Raw genomic sequence first — 16050 nt, forward strand, 5'->3', positions numbered from 1 at the left:
AGTTACATGGTTAGTAGGATATGAATTTTCTAAACGACACAGACAAAAATTGATTTTACTCTATTAAAGCTCAGTCTGGTCACTGGTATAAAATGAACGAACCCACGGTGCTCTTTTTTTTTGGCCTGGGCGAGGTCTGCATTCTATCAGCATGATATCAGTCCAGTACAATGTGTGGGTGCAAACACCGTATGCGCCTACGCCGTGGAAGAGCCGCCATTACTGAGTGGAATTTTGCACTGGTAACGAAAACCTGAAACTCATTTCAACTCGTGTTCGGGAAATACACCCCGGAATGGCAGAAGACAGTAATTACGACGAGCAGGGCATTAATGAGGTGGCCGAAGAGGACATGGAGGCGCCCACCTCGCCGGATATGAACGATGAAAACGCGACTTCGGGGCTGTCCGAGACGGACCAGGCGGACGCAGGAGCTGGCGGGGACGATTCGGCAGAGCCTGCCGAGCCTGAAGAAGCGCCACCCACGGAGGAAGTTAAAGTAGTTAAAGTCTTAAAACCCGAAGACCAGATCAGATTATATGTGTGGGTAAGCAGCCAGTTTTCTCTTTTTGGCCTGCGAGGTATGGGCTTGCATAATTTCAATTTCTTTGATGGCATTCAATGGCATAACTCTAGGCTGTTTTGTTGTCCAATTTCCGGACAGATGCAGAGGGCCCTTAAAAATACATGTAAATTTCGCAATTTATTATCACCTGACCTTCCCCCCCCCCAAATTATTTTCTTAAATTTCAGACCACACAGAGCTCGGAGAGGAAAGATTTGGCTCTTTTACTTGTGCCCCTCGCTCCGGAAGCCTTGTTTTCGGGGTTCATTTAAATTTCCTCAACACCCTGTTCCAATGGGGTTCATTACCTTTAGCACCCTGTTCCTATTATAAGGGAGCAAATTCTACTTTTCCGAAATAACTTATCTAAACAAGTTGTTCATGATGTCGTCTTTCTTATCAGAAAGAAAACAGAACAGGGCTTTTGGTTTTTGAGAGAAATCTTTGGGTAAAATCAGCAGCGGACATGACCACCCCAAAGAGAGCTGTGAACGACAAATAAGCGAATGTCGTCTGGTTCCTTGACCTGGATGGAGAATTGTTTCAATGAATCCAAAAAATCTGAGTCTGGTAACCATGTAGCGGGCTGATCGCTACAGGTTGTTTTAGGAACCCGGAGACAGACAGTCCTCACAATATTCCACTTATTACCAGTTATGTCAGTTGTGATATTGGACTTATTTGACGCCTGGTTGGTGTGGTGAATGGTTGGGGTTGGTGGGAAATATTTTTTAAAAAGAAAAGAAGGGGTCTTTAGAAGCCGAAACATGTTTGTTCCACTTCCATCTCTCTCTTTGCCTTTTCCACCCTCGCCTATTACCTAATTCTACCATCATCACCAGCTTTTGGACTTGCCTCAACGTCTGTGCATCTTGATTTACTGCTCCAGAAATTCCTGATTCCAGACCACTAAGACATAGCATGTTGTTGCCAGCCAACTTCGATTTTTTTCATTTAGACAAAAAATTTCTTGTTTTTAAGTAACACGAATGTAAACAATGATAGGCCTAAAAGATACAGCACACATAAATAGTGGGTGTCAAACTTGAGTAGAATATTCTATTTTTAAATCTGGAAAGGTAGTGTTAGTGAATGTAGGACTTCTTCTTGGCAGTTTGTGTTGATATATTTACTGATGAGCTCATTGGTTGAGTGGTTAACTTGGTTAAGACATTAACACTAGTAAGTAGGAAGTCATGGGTTCAAATCCAACCCAGGTAAGCTTGCAGTTTCCGTAACACTTAGACTACACTGAGAATATATGTCAGAGCAAAACTTTGCATAAACAACCAAAGGAATTTGAAAAGATGGCAAGAGTGTAAAACAATTGACCCAAATACATACCTGTATGCATTAAGTTCAGTCGAAATATTAATATCATTGAAATATATAGTCAAGTTGGAATATACACCATCACCAAAAGAGATGACTATGGTTAAAGTGAAAAACGGGTCGAGGGTGTTTTTCCCTTTAGTTTTTTCCCTGAATGATGGATGCCAAGAGTGTTAATTCCTTCATTTCTTTCAGGCTGGATCCGATCTAAAATGTCTGGGAGATGATGTTCATTGCCAACAGATCTACATGACCTTGTCACTCAAGAGCGAAGTGAACGAAATGGCAAGGTTTCAGGTTATCACAGAAAACATCAACATCAAAAAGTCGCAGGAGTTTGATAAACTAGCTGGTGGGTAGCGTAATTGTTGACTGATGTTATCTGAAACTCCATATACGTACACACATGTACATGTAGATACACCTGTGGACCATTTCATGTGTGGGCCTGCTGCTCTGCCATCTTGTATTAATTTCTTATTGTTTTGTTGTGACATCATGATATCAGGTATTATAGACAAACAATGATCATTGCTGTCATGTGTCAGATACGCGGACATGTACGTGGAGATGTTCATGTGTGTCCACATACATGTACGTGTATGCACGTCATGCTTCTGCTAGTGCTTACCCTCAAAATTCAGCAAAGATGGCATCGTGGGAGTATTTTAGAAACACTTAAAACATCCTTTCTTTCATTCCAACTTATTTCAGAGGAGTGTTTAACCCACAAGAATTTTGCATGGCAAAAGCAGTGGCTAAGAATGTATAGTACCCAGACTCTACTCTAGTGTGCACGTTGCAAAAACTACTCTGAGGCAAAGCTGTGGAAGTTTAAAGTGAATAGTGATGAAACTACACAATAGAACATGTACAAATATTGTTTGAATGACTCCCTTGAATCTTAAGACATTTCAGCATACCCGTAAACTTTGGTTAGATACCTCATCCTTTTTTTTTAAACCTTTTTAGCCAAAAATAATCCAAAAATGTTCTAGGGGTTGTTCCTTGTGAAATAAGCCCAGCTTAAAATGGTTCATTTTCTGTTGAACATATTGAAGTGTGAAGTAATCTTGTATGGTTTCAATTGTACATGAACACACCATGGACTTTAGACCAAGTCTGTGCTTATTCTAGCTTAATTCAACCCCTTAATTGTTTGCTTAACCCTAACCCTTTGCAAATATTGAGCTAGTAGAACTGTGCCAGATTCCAACACTGAGTGCACTGGCTCCTGAAAGCAACATTTACAGCTAGTCTTCAAAACCAAAACAAGCTCTCTGTTTGTTTATTTGGTTCAAATATGGAACAGCATTCACAAGCTAGCCCTGACCGCCTAGGCCCTTTTGGCTCGGATATACCCTCAAAATCCTCCTGTTTTGCTACCCAAATATTGCATGCACCCTCAATCCTCCAAAATCCTCCAATATTCAATACGTGTACTTGTGCCGTACTGTATATGGCAAATGCACACTATGTAACATACAAGAGAATGTACCAACGTGACATGTACAACCCAGCAACTCTATTCAGCAACCAGTACATATCAATCCTCCAAAATCATCCACAATCTGGTGGGCCATTCAACCTCAATCCTCCAAAATCTTCCAATATTTTCACACTACATGCAACCTCAATCCCCCAAAATCCTCCAAAGGCACATAGCTTTGAAGGACTGAGAATGGTTAGGGCTAGCTAGAGATGATATCACAGGTTTAGCAGGGCTGGGGTTTATTCAGAATAAACATTAATGGAGTAGAGAGACAGTCCTTGAAGTTGATTTCCTCTATTTTTGATCCCAAACAACTTTTGTCTTGTCTTTATCTCTGGATCACTTACGGATAAGATACAAGTTATTCAGCTACACATGTATTCTGACTTGTTGGTTGTATTGTAAAGATAGGTGTACCTGAAACAAAAAGTGGGTTAAATTTCTTAATTTAATTGCCTTAATTATCCATAGACCATTTTTCTGCAATGAGTTTCTTGGCTAGTAATTTTGAGGGTCAAGGAAAGTGGAGATTTTTTGTCGTTGGTTTTGTCTGAACGTTGTAAGCAACTATCACCAAAGCTAAACCGTAGTCAATTGCATTCATGGTATTGTATCTTCCATAAAGCTTGAGAGCTATTTCTTCCCACCTCTACAGTAAACAAACTTCCTTGTCTTGTGGACCCTGTTGGAGATCGAGTTATCTCCGACGTACAAACCATTGTAGACTACCTGGAACAGGTCTTCAAGGAACCTTGCCTCATACCGAAGAAGACAAGTTTGACACAAGTTGGAATTGATCTCTACAGGAAGTTTACAGGGTGAGTATAGACTGTTGTCAGCAATTGGTGGTGTGGTGCTTGGAGCAAGAGATTGTCAGATAATTCACAATTAAAAATTCATCCAGTATTCAAGTAATATACTTGTCATACTTATTTCAAGAGATTCCAATCTGGAATGTTGTCCTAGAGAATCTTTGAGTCAATATCTGACAGCGTAGTTTCCGGTTGTGCCTGCAGCTGTTACCTTCTAAATGCATTGATTTGTTTTGCATTCATTTCAGTGATGCCTGTGTTTTCTATTTTCCTGCAGGTACTTGAAAAACACCAATCCCAACAGAGAGGCAGAGATGAAGAATGCCCTGGACAGAGAATTGGAAAAGTTGAACAAAGCACTGAAGGAGAGTGGTCATAGATTCTTAGACGGAGACAAGCTAACGCAACCTGACCTTCGTATTCTACCCAAACTTCACCATGTTGTAGTGGCTGGCAAAATGTTCAAGGTAAATCATGTCCAGTCAGTGGAAGGATTACAGCTTAATGCCACACAGGCAACTTTGAAAAAAAATCAGCTTGTAAAAATTTGGATTCTTAGTTTCAGGTTTTAGTATCATCAGTTTTATTTCCTTCACAAAGTTTGAGGTTACCCAGTTTTGTTTATGTTGGACTGAAAAGCTCACAATGAGTAACATCCATGTGTAGGTTGGCCAATTGTGTAAACATTCTCCTGGAAGTATTTATTTTTTGGATAAACCTCTCCGTGTGTTTTAGAAAGAAAAGGATTGCTTTATTTATTTTTCCTTTCAGTTGCACTATTTTCTCACTTGTTCTTGAAGCAAAGTCCTCTTTCTTATGATCGCTTAAATGCTACTAACCCTAACAGCCCGAATACTACAAAGTACTTCTAGGTTCTGCTTAGTTGTAAAATGTAGTATTCAGTACTGTCGCTTGTAAGAGGACATGACCTTATTATTCTCTGAAACCAATAAATTCAGTAGATAAGACAATGAACCATACAGTGCTGTTGCACTATGAATGCATGACTTTATTTTTCTCTGTACGAGTTCAATGGAAGTAACCTAGCCAGAAGTAGTAATCTGTAGCGCTAGGTCCTTCAGGCTCAGACTATTACTTAGTATTTTATAGTACTGACTACTGCAAGCCAAATTTTACGGAAAACTGTTAGGGTTGAAAACTTTGCTTTAAACAAATGTTGTCTGTCTGTCTCTGCAGGGTTATGAAATCCCAGATGAAGATAAATACGGCCGATTGAAGGAGTATCTAGAGAACTGGAAACAGGAACCAGTCTATCAAGAGACCAAGTATTCAGACGCTGACTTGGAGTACGGTTGGTTTAAGACGAGGGGTTTGGATCGCATGTACCTGAAAATCAAGGGAGGCTACAGACTCAAATAAATTCCAGGCAAGCCCTTCTCCCTTCTCGTCTTCTGTCCAAGTAAATTATCTGTAACCAGCTCCATCCAAAATCAGAAAGAAAGTTTTCAAAGTGCACCTGTTGAACTATGGGGATGTTATTGAGTTTGGATTGCTGGTACAAAAGTTAATGATAATTCTTGAAGCTCAAGGGGAAAATACCTCACTTGAGATTAGAATCTAATGGTTTAAGCATTCTATGAATTCATTGAAGATTTTGATCCTCCAAAGTAGTTAATTTTGTATTTGGTTGAAACTGGATTTGTATGGCAACTGTAAATTCATTTTGGCTGCATTAATAACTTGGGTTGATTCAGTGATAACCAGCATTGGGCAAAATTGGTTTGGATTTGGTTGTTCAAGCAGGAACATAAAGAGACTTAGATTCTGTAGGATTCAGGATGCTCGTAGAAAATATGGACACGATGTGGGCTAATTTTCGTGGAAGAGGAGTAAAGTCACCAGAAAATCGTCACAATGTTCAGGAACAAAGTTTCATCTGTTAGAAAAACATTTTGTGGTTTTTTTTGTGGCTTGCCCCAATACAACTTTCCTACATCAAAAAGAAGACATTGTTTTAGTGAAGAAATGTGTCACATTTTGCTGATATGGAAGAGGTTTTGAGACATGGTCTTGTGAAGCTGTCTCATTCTAGTAAGGACAACAACAGATAGAGGTTTTTCACGTGACGTAACATGATGGGCAAATGCATATCAGAAAGCGTACCATGTCCTTGGAGGCGAGTGCATTTTTGAATCTGTGTATTTCTGTACAATTTCTTGTACACCAGAATGCTGAGAGACTTGGGAGGAGTGCGCATTTCCACACACATCTGTGTAAATTGAATGCCGACTGAATGCCGATGAATTGAATCATGTGACTCCTCAATTAAGGTGTTTCCCCTGGTCCTGATTTTTTAAAGAGCTGGTTGCATTCTCTGTGTATTTTTTTGTCAGTGGGATGATGATGTACATTGTAAATTACCTTTTAAAATTTTCAAATTTTATTACAAAGAAACATTGTATTGATTTTGTTTGAATTCAAGGCCTGTCATTAAAAAAAAGTTTTTTTTTTGGTTTAGGTCTGTTATTTTACCTCCCATGAACTACAACCTCAGTGTTGGTGGTTAACTACATTTAAAAAGTAAACTTGTTGAAGACTAAATTCAATTTAAAACCTGTGGTACTTGGTTAAAAGTGAATCCTTCTAAATTGTCAAAAAATCACACTGTCCCATCTTTCTCTCTTTTCCAACTTGAAATTGTACCAGATTTGTCCCTGAAATAATCAGTGTTTATTATCCAATTTGTTTGAAGCTTACTTTCTTAAAACAATGTCAAATTTTAAGGGAGGTAATTTAAAATCCAAATAAATAACAGCTCAAAGGTTTACCTTCATGAAAACCATCAAAATCCTCTTCCTTTCAAAAGGTCTGGTGTCCTACCGTTTTGTTTCTGACCAAACAATTTCTAATTTTTCATTGATTTTTGCTGTTGTAATTTGAGCAGCATACTGCAATTCGTTGGACCAAAATACACGTATACAAATTGTACACCTAAAAAAGGGGGAAATATCCACTGTGTACGCACTTTCTTTTCACTTGACTTGCCCAGTCTACTTATTAGTTTGTTTGATCTGCAAGTTCTTAGTGCATTCATTCACCATTGGTGCTTTTTTTTCGTGACATTTTGTACGTACATGTTTTGGCTTTGACTTTAGTGGAGGACTTTGATTCAGTGTCTCAAACACCTGAGCGTGTTACACGACATTGCAAGTTGCAAGTAATTATAGGCATGTAGGATAGGAACTAGGTGAGAAGCCGTAGGGATATTGGCTTATCTGCTTTGGGACAAGTCGCTAGGATCAGGTGTCGTTAGAGTATTGGACCCTACTACTACATACGATGCTTTTGAGTAACACAGATGTGCTGTGTGCATAGGTCTTCAATCTTTGTTTCTACTAACTGACCCACAAAGACATATTTTGTATCAATACTTTCATAGTCGCCAGTTTCTGAACAGTTTTAGTGGGTAAAATATTAACCAGCTTCTATCACAGATACAGATGAGTTTATTTGAGAGTGGACATAAGGTCCTACTCAGCCTAAAATATATCTCGTGATATGTCAAACGTTGTAAGCTATTGGTGCAGAATGGTGGAGATTTATACCGTCTATAGTAGTATGCCATTATGAGAAAGACGACTGTATATGGATAAGACCATTCAGATTTTGTCCATCTCGGCAAGAAATGAGACAGGATGTTGTCAGGCAATGGAAAACCTGAATTAGCCCGTTCAGACGGATTAAAGTTTATACGAAACATCTCATTGCGGTTAGGAGGATATTTTTAGAAGGAAAAAATGGGAGGCTATTCACCAATAGCTTACAACGTTTGACATATCGCGAGATATGTCTTAGGCCGAGTAGGACCTTATGTCCACTCTCAAATAAACTTTCATATTAACCAATTTTTGAACACTTCAAGCTTTAGTGGGAAAAATATTAACCAGCTTCTATCACAGATACAGACGAGGATACAGATGAGTTGCTAGAGCTGTCCAAGAGAAAAACAAGCAAAAATGACCTACCAAGCTATACACATTCAGTCTGTACATGTAATCTACATGTACCTAATCTACAGATTGAGGTTTCAAGTATAAAGATCCCCAATATTTTTGGTGAAAACTACAAGTCAGTCACCAGTGACTTCATTCTTTAATTGTGCCTTTCTCACTTTGAGATGGCTTTGCACAGATTTCACAGTGAGGCATAAAGCTTTGGCACATGTACATTTTTTTGTTTGTTTGGTGTGATTTTTAGCTTCTGTTGCTGCCTTAGATTTTGTCAATTATTACTTTACGTCCAATTAATCTAGCAAGGGGTAATTAGTATTCGTCAGTAATTTTGACATCAGAAAAGTACATATAGTTAGTTTAGTATGGCAAAAGCTTTGTCTATTAAAATTATGCTGAGTATTCTAATCAAAAAAGGATTTTTTTTAATAAAATGCATGCCAAACATAAAATTATTAATCTTAACTAAAATCCAACAAATGGTTTATGCAATATTGACGGAGATAGGTACAATGTACACTTCCTTGATACAGACACTGGAATGTGGTTTTGAGGTGCAAAGAATGTACCAATGATTTACTGATTGTCTGATCTTGATGGATATTGGAAGCTGCCGTGCGTGGCCAGAAAAGATAAGAGGGTAACTACTAACTAGTCTTCTAAAGTCACCTGACAAAGTTGATACTTGGTCATATAGAGACATGTACTTGTTCATGGGTGTGCCCTCAGATACACAAATACTCCTCGCTTTTCCCCTAACTTCCTTTTTGCTTTGAGTGGAAATACTGACTTTTCTTCTGGAACTGGTTTTCCAAGGTATTTTGCTGGCATACATGTACATGTACATGTACATGTATGAAAGCAAACCAGTCTCCTGGCCATCTTAGTCTTGTTCCATTGCAATTTGCCAGTCTGGCCAGAGTCAAATTATGTGCCATTTGGGGAATTTGTTTTTCTTGATATTTAATTCTTATGGCACATTTGTTTGTAGTTTCTTCATCGCCTCTCCATTTTTCACGCACAGTGAAACCTTCACAGTAAAATACAGCCTCTATTTTGAACTAACGACCTGTCCAGTTCTCCCCACTGTATGATTTATTCTTTATATCCATGTATGTGTATGGTCCAGTGCAGCAAGTGCATTGTAAGTGTTTTGTGGTATGAATGAAGGTGCAAATGCATACTTAATTGATTGCATTTTTCAACAGAGAGTCTGACCTTTAAGTATAGAGGGTTAAATATAAAAACTGCCATTCATCCTGAGCTGACTACGCGCATTTACTAATAAGAAAGCCTTTCTCTTCAGCAACAAATGAACCTAGAATTGTACTTTCAACAAGGAAGTAGTCCAGTTGTGTTTTACAAGGGAACAAGTTTCGTTGAACACTTCATATGAAAACCAACTTTATTTGATAGATGGTAAATTTATTAAATGTGTAATAAAATTTTAGACATTGAAAATACATCTGTAGTGTAATGCATGATACAGTAATATGATGCCTAGGTTAATTGGTTTACTTCCGGTGTTGCCACCCATGCACGAATCATTTCAAGCTTCAACTTGGAAAAATATGGCAAGTAATTTTACGGTCTTGTGACCTAACCATTTTTCCTTTTGAATTGTTGAAATTATTTCACTTCTGACAGATGACCATGAAGTAAAAAACAATTAACTTTCAGCTTGTATAAAAACTCAAAAGGTTTTCTTAAAAGTAGTTCCTAAAAAGGATCTTCCAAATTATTCGCTTTATACCATTTTTCGTTTTTGATTTGATGTCCAAAGTAACTTTACAATATATATTTTCTCTGTCTTTAGCTTTCACAAGTTCTGTGTGTAGCTTGACACAATGTGTGGGCGTTTGTAATGGAAACTTCATGGTGAGAATGGTGTTTGCTGGGTTGGAAGGCCATTGTACCTAAATGAATATCAGCCTTGAAGAAGGGCCCTGCACATGACATACTTTTGTTGAATTGTTAGTTTTTTATCAGATAAATGGATTATATCTACAGCCCTGTTCCAAGTGCATTTTTCTGTTGAGTTTTTTTTCTTTTTCCAGCACATTTTCCTATTGGTAAGCCAGATTGAACATTTAATGAATCCTGTTCATATTTTGCAAACATGACTTCTCCTGTAGTTAACCGGTCTTCTTCTAGTGGACACCATGACTACCCTCAGCAGCATTTCATTTGCTTTTTTTGTGATTTCAATTTTTCTCTCAACTTCTCTCGTTTTTTGATTCATTTGAGTTGTTTTAGGCAGAGCCTAGTGTAACACAGCAAAGTACGCAAGGGACATGTAATTTTGTGTTTCAGCTACTTTTGATTTGTTCTACAAATTACAACCCCACCCTATTTGTTTTTGTCCTCGTTATCGCTGTGCTGATGATCAGAAAGTTTTAAATAAACACATTTTGTTATTGGCCTGCACTGTAATGTATGTAGTCAAGAAATAACACTGACAAATTGGTCAATTAATTTCCTACAAACCACTGTACTTGTGATTTTTTTGTGATTAGTGTCTTTTGAAACATTCATTTATTTCCATGAGGTAGGTTACCTCTTTTAAACACTTGTACCAAAATAAGGAAGCAGTGCTACTGTTGACTGTTCATACGAAAGAAACAATACAGTAAGTTCTCTAAATAAACATAACCAAAGATACAGTTCCCTGGACAAACACTGATTGCATTTTCTATCCTGACGTTAAGCTGTATAGTTCCTCTTGCTAGTAATCATTTGCTTGTGTACTCAGTGTTTAAAGAGGAAAATCAGTCAACATTTATGGGGAAGCGTTCAGGGTGCCTCTGCACTTTGCATTGAATTAAAATTTGTCATTGGTCCGTAGGAGTATCAGAAAACTGCAAAAACTAGCAAGATGGTTTGTCAGTTTTATGACATGGTTTGCTTTCCAAGGAATCTGATGACTATAGTATTTCATAGTAATGAACACAGGCAGGCAGGTGTAATCAAGTTATGTACGTGTTGTACATGTACATGTATGTTATTGACAATTACACTTGCAGAATTCTGGAGAGACTAGCTGGGTCATGCGCTGCTTGCAATCTGCGGATTATACCGAATTGGTCATACAGTGTGAATCCAAGGATTGGTTATCATTCACCAGAATGAATTTTCATGAAATATTCTTGAACATAATAGTCTTTACCAACCACGAAGGTGATTTGTGTATCATTTGTATTGGTTTATTGCATAGAATTTCAAAAATGTGTGAAATGATGCCTCGTCCTGCAAAATCCAGAAAAGATATTTATAATCAATTTGAGGCAAAATAAATTGCAGCTTCAAATAATTTATCACCGCGGAACATTGGAGGCTCTTGTCACTAAGTGGGTCAGTAGTGTTTACTTGCGGTTGCTGGCAAGGTGATTTAATGCCTCGAACTAGTTACTGGCGTGACCTTAAAATGGTAGTAGCACTGGAGAGAGTTACTCCCGGTCACTTTTGCTTGAGCAGCCGTGGCGCTTGGTTGGAAAAGAGAAAATCTGTCTGTTTTGCAAAAGCAATTTTGTTAGTTATGCCCCGCGCCAATTCCAAGCGGCGGGCTCCTTCTGGGCCGACGAGTGGAGCGAAGCGTGCTCGGGGGCGGCCTCGCAAGCCTTCCAGTCAAGATGCGTCGGTGGTTGCGGCCCTTGCGGGGTCTAGTGCACCGCAGCTTGCATCGCCCGGTCCGGATACCACTATTACACCGTTGGCTACGGTCGGAAGATTCCAGACAGTGCAAGTGTTGAGGCTAACCATGCAACGCCAGCGCCCGCTACCATCAGTCGGCCTGGAGGGAGGCTCGGCGCAAACTTTGGAGCCGGGTAAGTCCCCCGTTGCTCCTCCTTTTGAATTAGCCCCGCAACCTTCCATTTTCACGCCCGTGGTGTCGGGAACTTTAGCTCCAAGCACATTGTCAATTACCTCCTTTTCCGATTCGAATATGCCATTAACTAGCGTCTGTGACGATCTCGGGCCACGATTCCTCAACATCTAAAAAGACAAAATTTGGAGGGGGGGAGTACGTAGAATTCGGAACCTTGTTGAAGTCGTCGCGCGGCACCGGCTTGGATAATTCCTTTGACGAGACACTTTTTACAATCGGGTCCAATGAGTCCCCCACTTTGGCAGATTCGTCCCCATAAGCAGGCTCCGCGTATAACGTCTATCGAGCAGTGGACGTCAGCGTTTCTAGTTTTTGCATCTGTGTATTTGTTGCGCCATCCTACCCACGCGCGTTCGTTACTGAAGTACGCGGACACTATTCGCTCGGGCAGCATTTCGACATGTGGGGTATGGTTTGGCGCGAGTACGACATCCAGTTTCGATTGCGCCAGGTGCGTGTCCCGTCGCGCTCTTGGGCAACTATTGATGCCGAACTTTGGCTGGGGTGCTGTGCTTGGTGCGCCCGTTTCGCACCAGCATAATTTCCGTTCGTACCAGCAACCGCGAGCGTGCCCCCTCCACTGCCACCAACCCCTGGTCCGATTTCGGGCCTGCTCGGCGCCGAGTCGCCGGGGTTGGTCAACCTACATGTAACGACTTCAACCGCGGTCAGTGCAATCGCCCCGTTGTGTCGCTTTGCGCATCGCTGCTCCACCTGCAGGGCATTTGGCCACACCCCGCAACCCGTTGTCGGGAAAACTCACAGTCTCGCGTCTCAGCACGGGTGCCGGCAGCTGGCATCAACCCTAGTAAAACTAAGTAGTATGCTTCCTTGTTTTACGGGCTTACCCTAATACTCAGGACTTCCCACTTTTTGCAAGAAGGTTTTTTGCAGCGCGTTTCCGGGTAGGCTATTCAGGTCCCAGGGTTAGTACCTCTGCTCGTAATTCTGCATTTGCTCGCAAAACATCCCAACATTCTGCAGTCAAAAATTGATCGTTGAAGTTGCTTTGGGTCGCGTTGCTGGCCCGTTTTTGTCCCAGCCTCTTCCTCATTTCCGTTGTTTCGCCTATGGGCCTGGTGCCCACACAGACTTCCTGGTGAATTTCGGTTAATCCATAATTTATCGTCCCCTATCGGCAAATCGGTGAATTATTTCATTGATCCCGCAGACACCACCGTTTCATACACGAGTTTTGATGAGGCGATAACTATGATCGCAGGTTTTACCACGCAGTGCCCTGATGGCTAAGTCGGATATTAAATCGGCCTTTCGTTTACTTCCCGTCCATCCAAGCGATTTTGATTTGCTTGGTTTTTTCCATAACGGCCAATTTTATTTGATAAATGCATGCCTATGGGCAGTGCTATATCCTGTGTTACGTTCGAGCGGTTCAGTACTTTGCCTTGAGTACTTGTACTCGTAAGGTGGCCGAATCTCCTAACATTGTGCATTATCTGGATGATTTCCTGTTCGTTGGGGCTAGTTATGCCGAGTGCGCACGTTCCCTCCAATCTTTCAGAGTAGTTTGTCAGCGATTTGGGGTTCCCTATCGCCGAAGAAAAAACCGAAGGTCCAGCTAACGAACCTCACTTTCCTGGGTTTAGCGATCGATAACGGTTGCACGACAGATCCAAATCCTGACTGATAAGCAAGTTGCTTTACGAAATACGATTGTGAGTGTGCTCAATCAGAAGAAAATCACGCTGCGCAATTCTTCAGTCCCTGCTAGGTCGTCTCAATTTTGTTTGTAAGTGCGGTAAGACCTGGCAGGGCCTTTCTCCGTCGTTTGCATGATCTAGCTAGGGGTATCTCCAAACGTGATCACAAAATTCGCATCACTTCAGGTGCACGAGCAGACTTGCTGGCGTGGGAACAGTTTTTGTCACATTTCAGCGGAACGATAATGTTTCCGGGATTCGGTATGGTACAATAGGTGACCAATTGCACATGCCGAAATTGGTTTTGGGGGCTTACTTTGCTTCGCACTGGTGTCAAGGGAAGTGGCCCGAACATGTAAAAAGTCAGTACCTTTCTATTGCCTGCTTGGAGTTATTCCCTATTGTGCTAGCGGTCCAGCAGTGGGCTGTCCCATTGCATAATACACGTGTGATATTTTGGTCTGACAATCAGGCTGTAGTTAGTGTCACCGTCGCGACCGCCAGCGCCCTAATCACTTATGATATTTTATGTCGTATGGTCCCCAGCCTTGCAGGCCGTTTGCTCGAGTAATTCGAGGCCTCGGCTTTTCCCGAGTGGCTTTCCTTACTTGCGTTTTTTGGGTTCCTTCGCATTGGGGAATTTACTGCCCAATCCAACCAATCTTCTAGCCCGTTGTTGTCGGTCTGATGTTACCGTCAAAGACTCCCCTTTAAGGGTCGAACTTATCCTACGTCACTCGCAAACAGATCAATATGGCCATGGTTATGTAGTTTCCATCCCAGCAGCGCATAGCCCGGCAAAACATTATGTGCCCCGTCCGGGCGACTTTGTCCTATCTTGACTGCTCCACATCCCCCCCGTGGCCCGTTTTTGTCACATTTCGATGGGCGTCCTGTAACCGCGTTACCAGTTGGTCGCGGTCCTCCGTCGTGCCCTTGTTATAGGGCTTTATGACGCCAGATTTACCTCTCATTCTTTTCGCATAGGGGCAGCTACGTCTGCAGCTATGGCAGGTGTGTCTGAGGATGATGTTAAAATTTTAGGGCGTTGGATGTCTGGGGCTTACCGACGTTACATTCAGATTCCCCCAGCTATTTTCCATTGAACGCTACACGTTGTATTAGCTTACGTACTTTGCTCGTGTTTTGTTCCGATTTTCTTTTCATTTTTCTTGCGAGAATTGGCCCCTGCCAAGCCAACTGTGTGGGTCATTGGGGACAGCTCTGTGTGCTGGTGTGCTCGGGTGGCGTCTTAATCGGCTGGCCTATATCCACTGGATGGGACGGCGAAGACTCCAGATGTTCCAGTTCTCTGATTTCCTGTTGGAAGCGTGGTCGGCAGTTCCGATCTTACCTGACGTCATCATCCTGCAGTTTGGCGCCAACGACCTGGGGCTTGTACACAAACATTTACTGAGTATTCTAGCACGGCAGTGCATCAATTTGACCAGAGAAGCACTGCCGCATACTGTCATTTTTTATTCCGAGTTACTGCCCCGCCAAACTTACCCTCACGCCCTAAAGCAGAGTTCCCTCGAGCGTACGCGACGTTCGCTCAACGCGTACGTTCATTCATTATTTCGAAACTCTCATGGGGTGTTATTTGGCACCCCCAGATCCAGTGGTCGTCCGCGGCGTTATTTCATGCGGACAAATTTCATTTGACTGATGATAGTTGTTCGCTCATTCTCCTCAACTACCAAGCCCTGGCGCCATATTATTTGCCTGTTGCATCTCCCCTTAATACCACCACCTGAGATCTATTTGGCGGCGGTCATGTTGCCGACTTCATTCAGCAACAAGCCCGTTTGGCGTGAATTTCATTCAGGGACCGCAAATTGACCTCAGTTTAAAGGCACTGTATTCTTATTTACGACACTTATGGGAATGTGCCGAAAGGAAAGGCCTGATCCCTTCCTTTGTCGGGGGAGTCACTAGATTATTAAGGGCCAAATTAAGAAAAGCCATTTCGTACTCACTAATTTCTGCTGTTTGACATAAATAGCTGTAAGTGGTTGTTGAAAATGCTCATCTAGTTGCCGCATTATTCCAGCAACCCCAGAAAGCCCAAGTCGGAACGCACCTCGTGGAAAATGGTGTCCGATCCCCAGCGTTTGATGGCTGGCCCAAAGTTATTGTATGCTGGAGTAAATCCTTGCTAATTTGTTCATGAAAGTTGGGTATTTTTGCATTCTGCCAGTTGTAATTGCTGTTTGAATTTGCTTATCGAAGGGCTTTGTACCGAGCAGGTACATCCCAGTATTAATTTAACCGCTCCATGTGCTTTGGGGCGAAACAAATGCTGATATGATAATTGCTTTCATACATTTT

General features: G+C 41.4%; 1 protein-coding gene across 2 annotated transcripts; it reads left to right on the forward strand.

The window, feature by feature from the left end:
* Window positions 1–142: 142 nt before the first annotated feature.
* LOC110974472 (chloride intracellular channel protein 5-like) lies at window positions 143–8598 on the forward strand. 2 transcript variants are annotated; one of them, XM_087146573.1, is made up of 6 exons: window positions 143–547; window positions 2093–2249; window positions 4045–4207; window positions 4479–4668; window positions 5399–5588; window positions 6390–8598. In XM_087146573.1, the coding sequence occupies exons 1-5, from the start codon at window positions 296–298 to the stop codon at window positions 5579–5581; spliced, it is 945 nt and encodes a 314-aa protein (XP_087002699.1). In that variant the 5' UTR covers window positions 143–295; the 3' UTR covers window positions 5582–5588; window positions 6390–8598. The 2 variants fall into 2 exon arrangements, with proteins under 2 accessions (XP_087002699.1, XP_022081826.1); XM_022226134.2 differs by having other exon boundaries at window positions 5399–8598.
* The last annotated feature ends 7452 nt before the right edge of the window (window positions 8599–16050 follow it).

This window comes from Acanthaster planci, linkage group LG15 (genome assembly GCF_054643075.1).
Source record: "Acanthaster planci isolate LZ-2023a linkage group LG15, COTS_SCS, whole genome shotgun sequence".
NCBI lineage: Eukaryota > Metazoa > Echinodermata > Asteroidea > Valvatida > Acanthasteridae > Acanthaster > Acanthaster planci.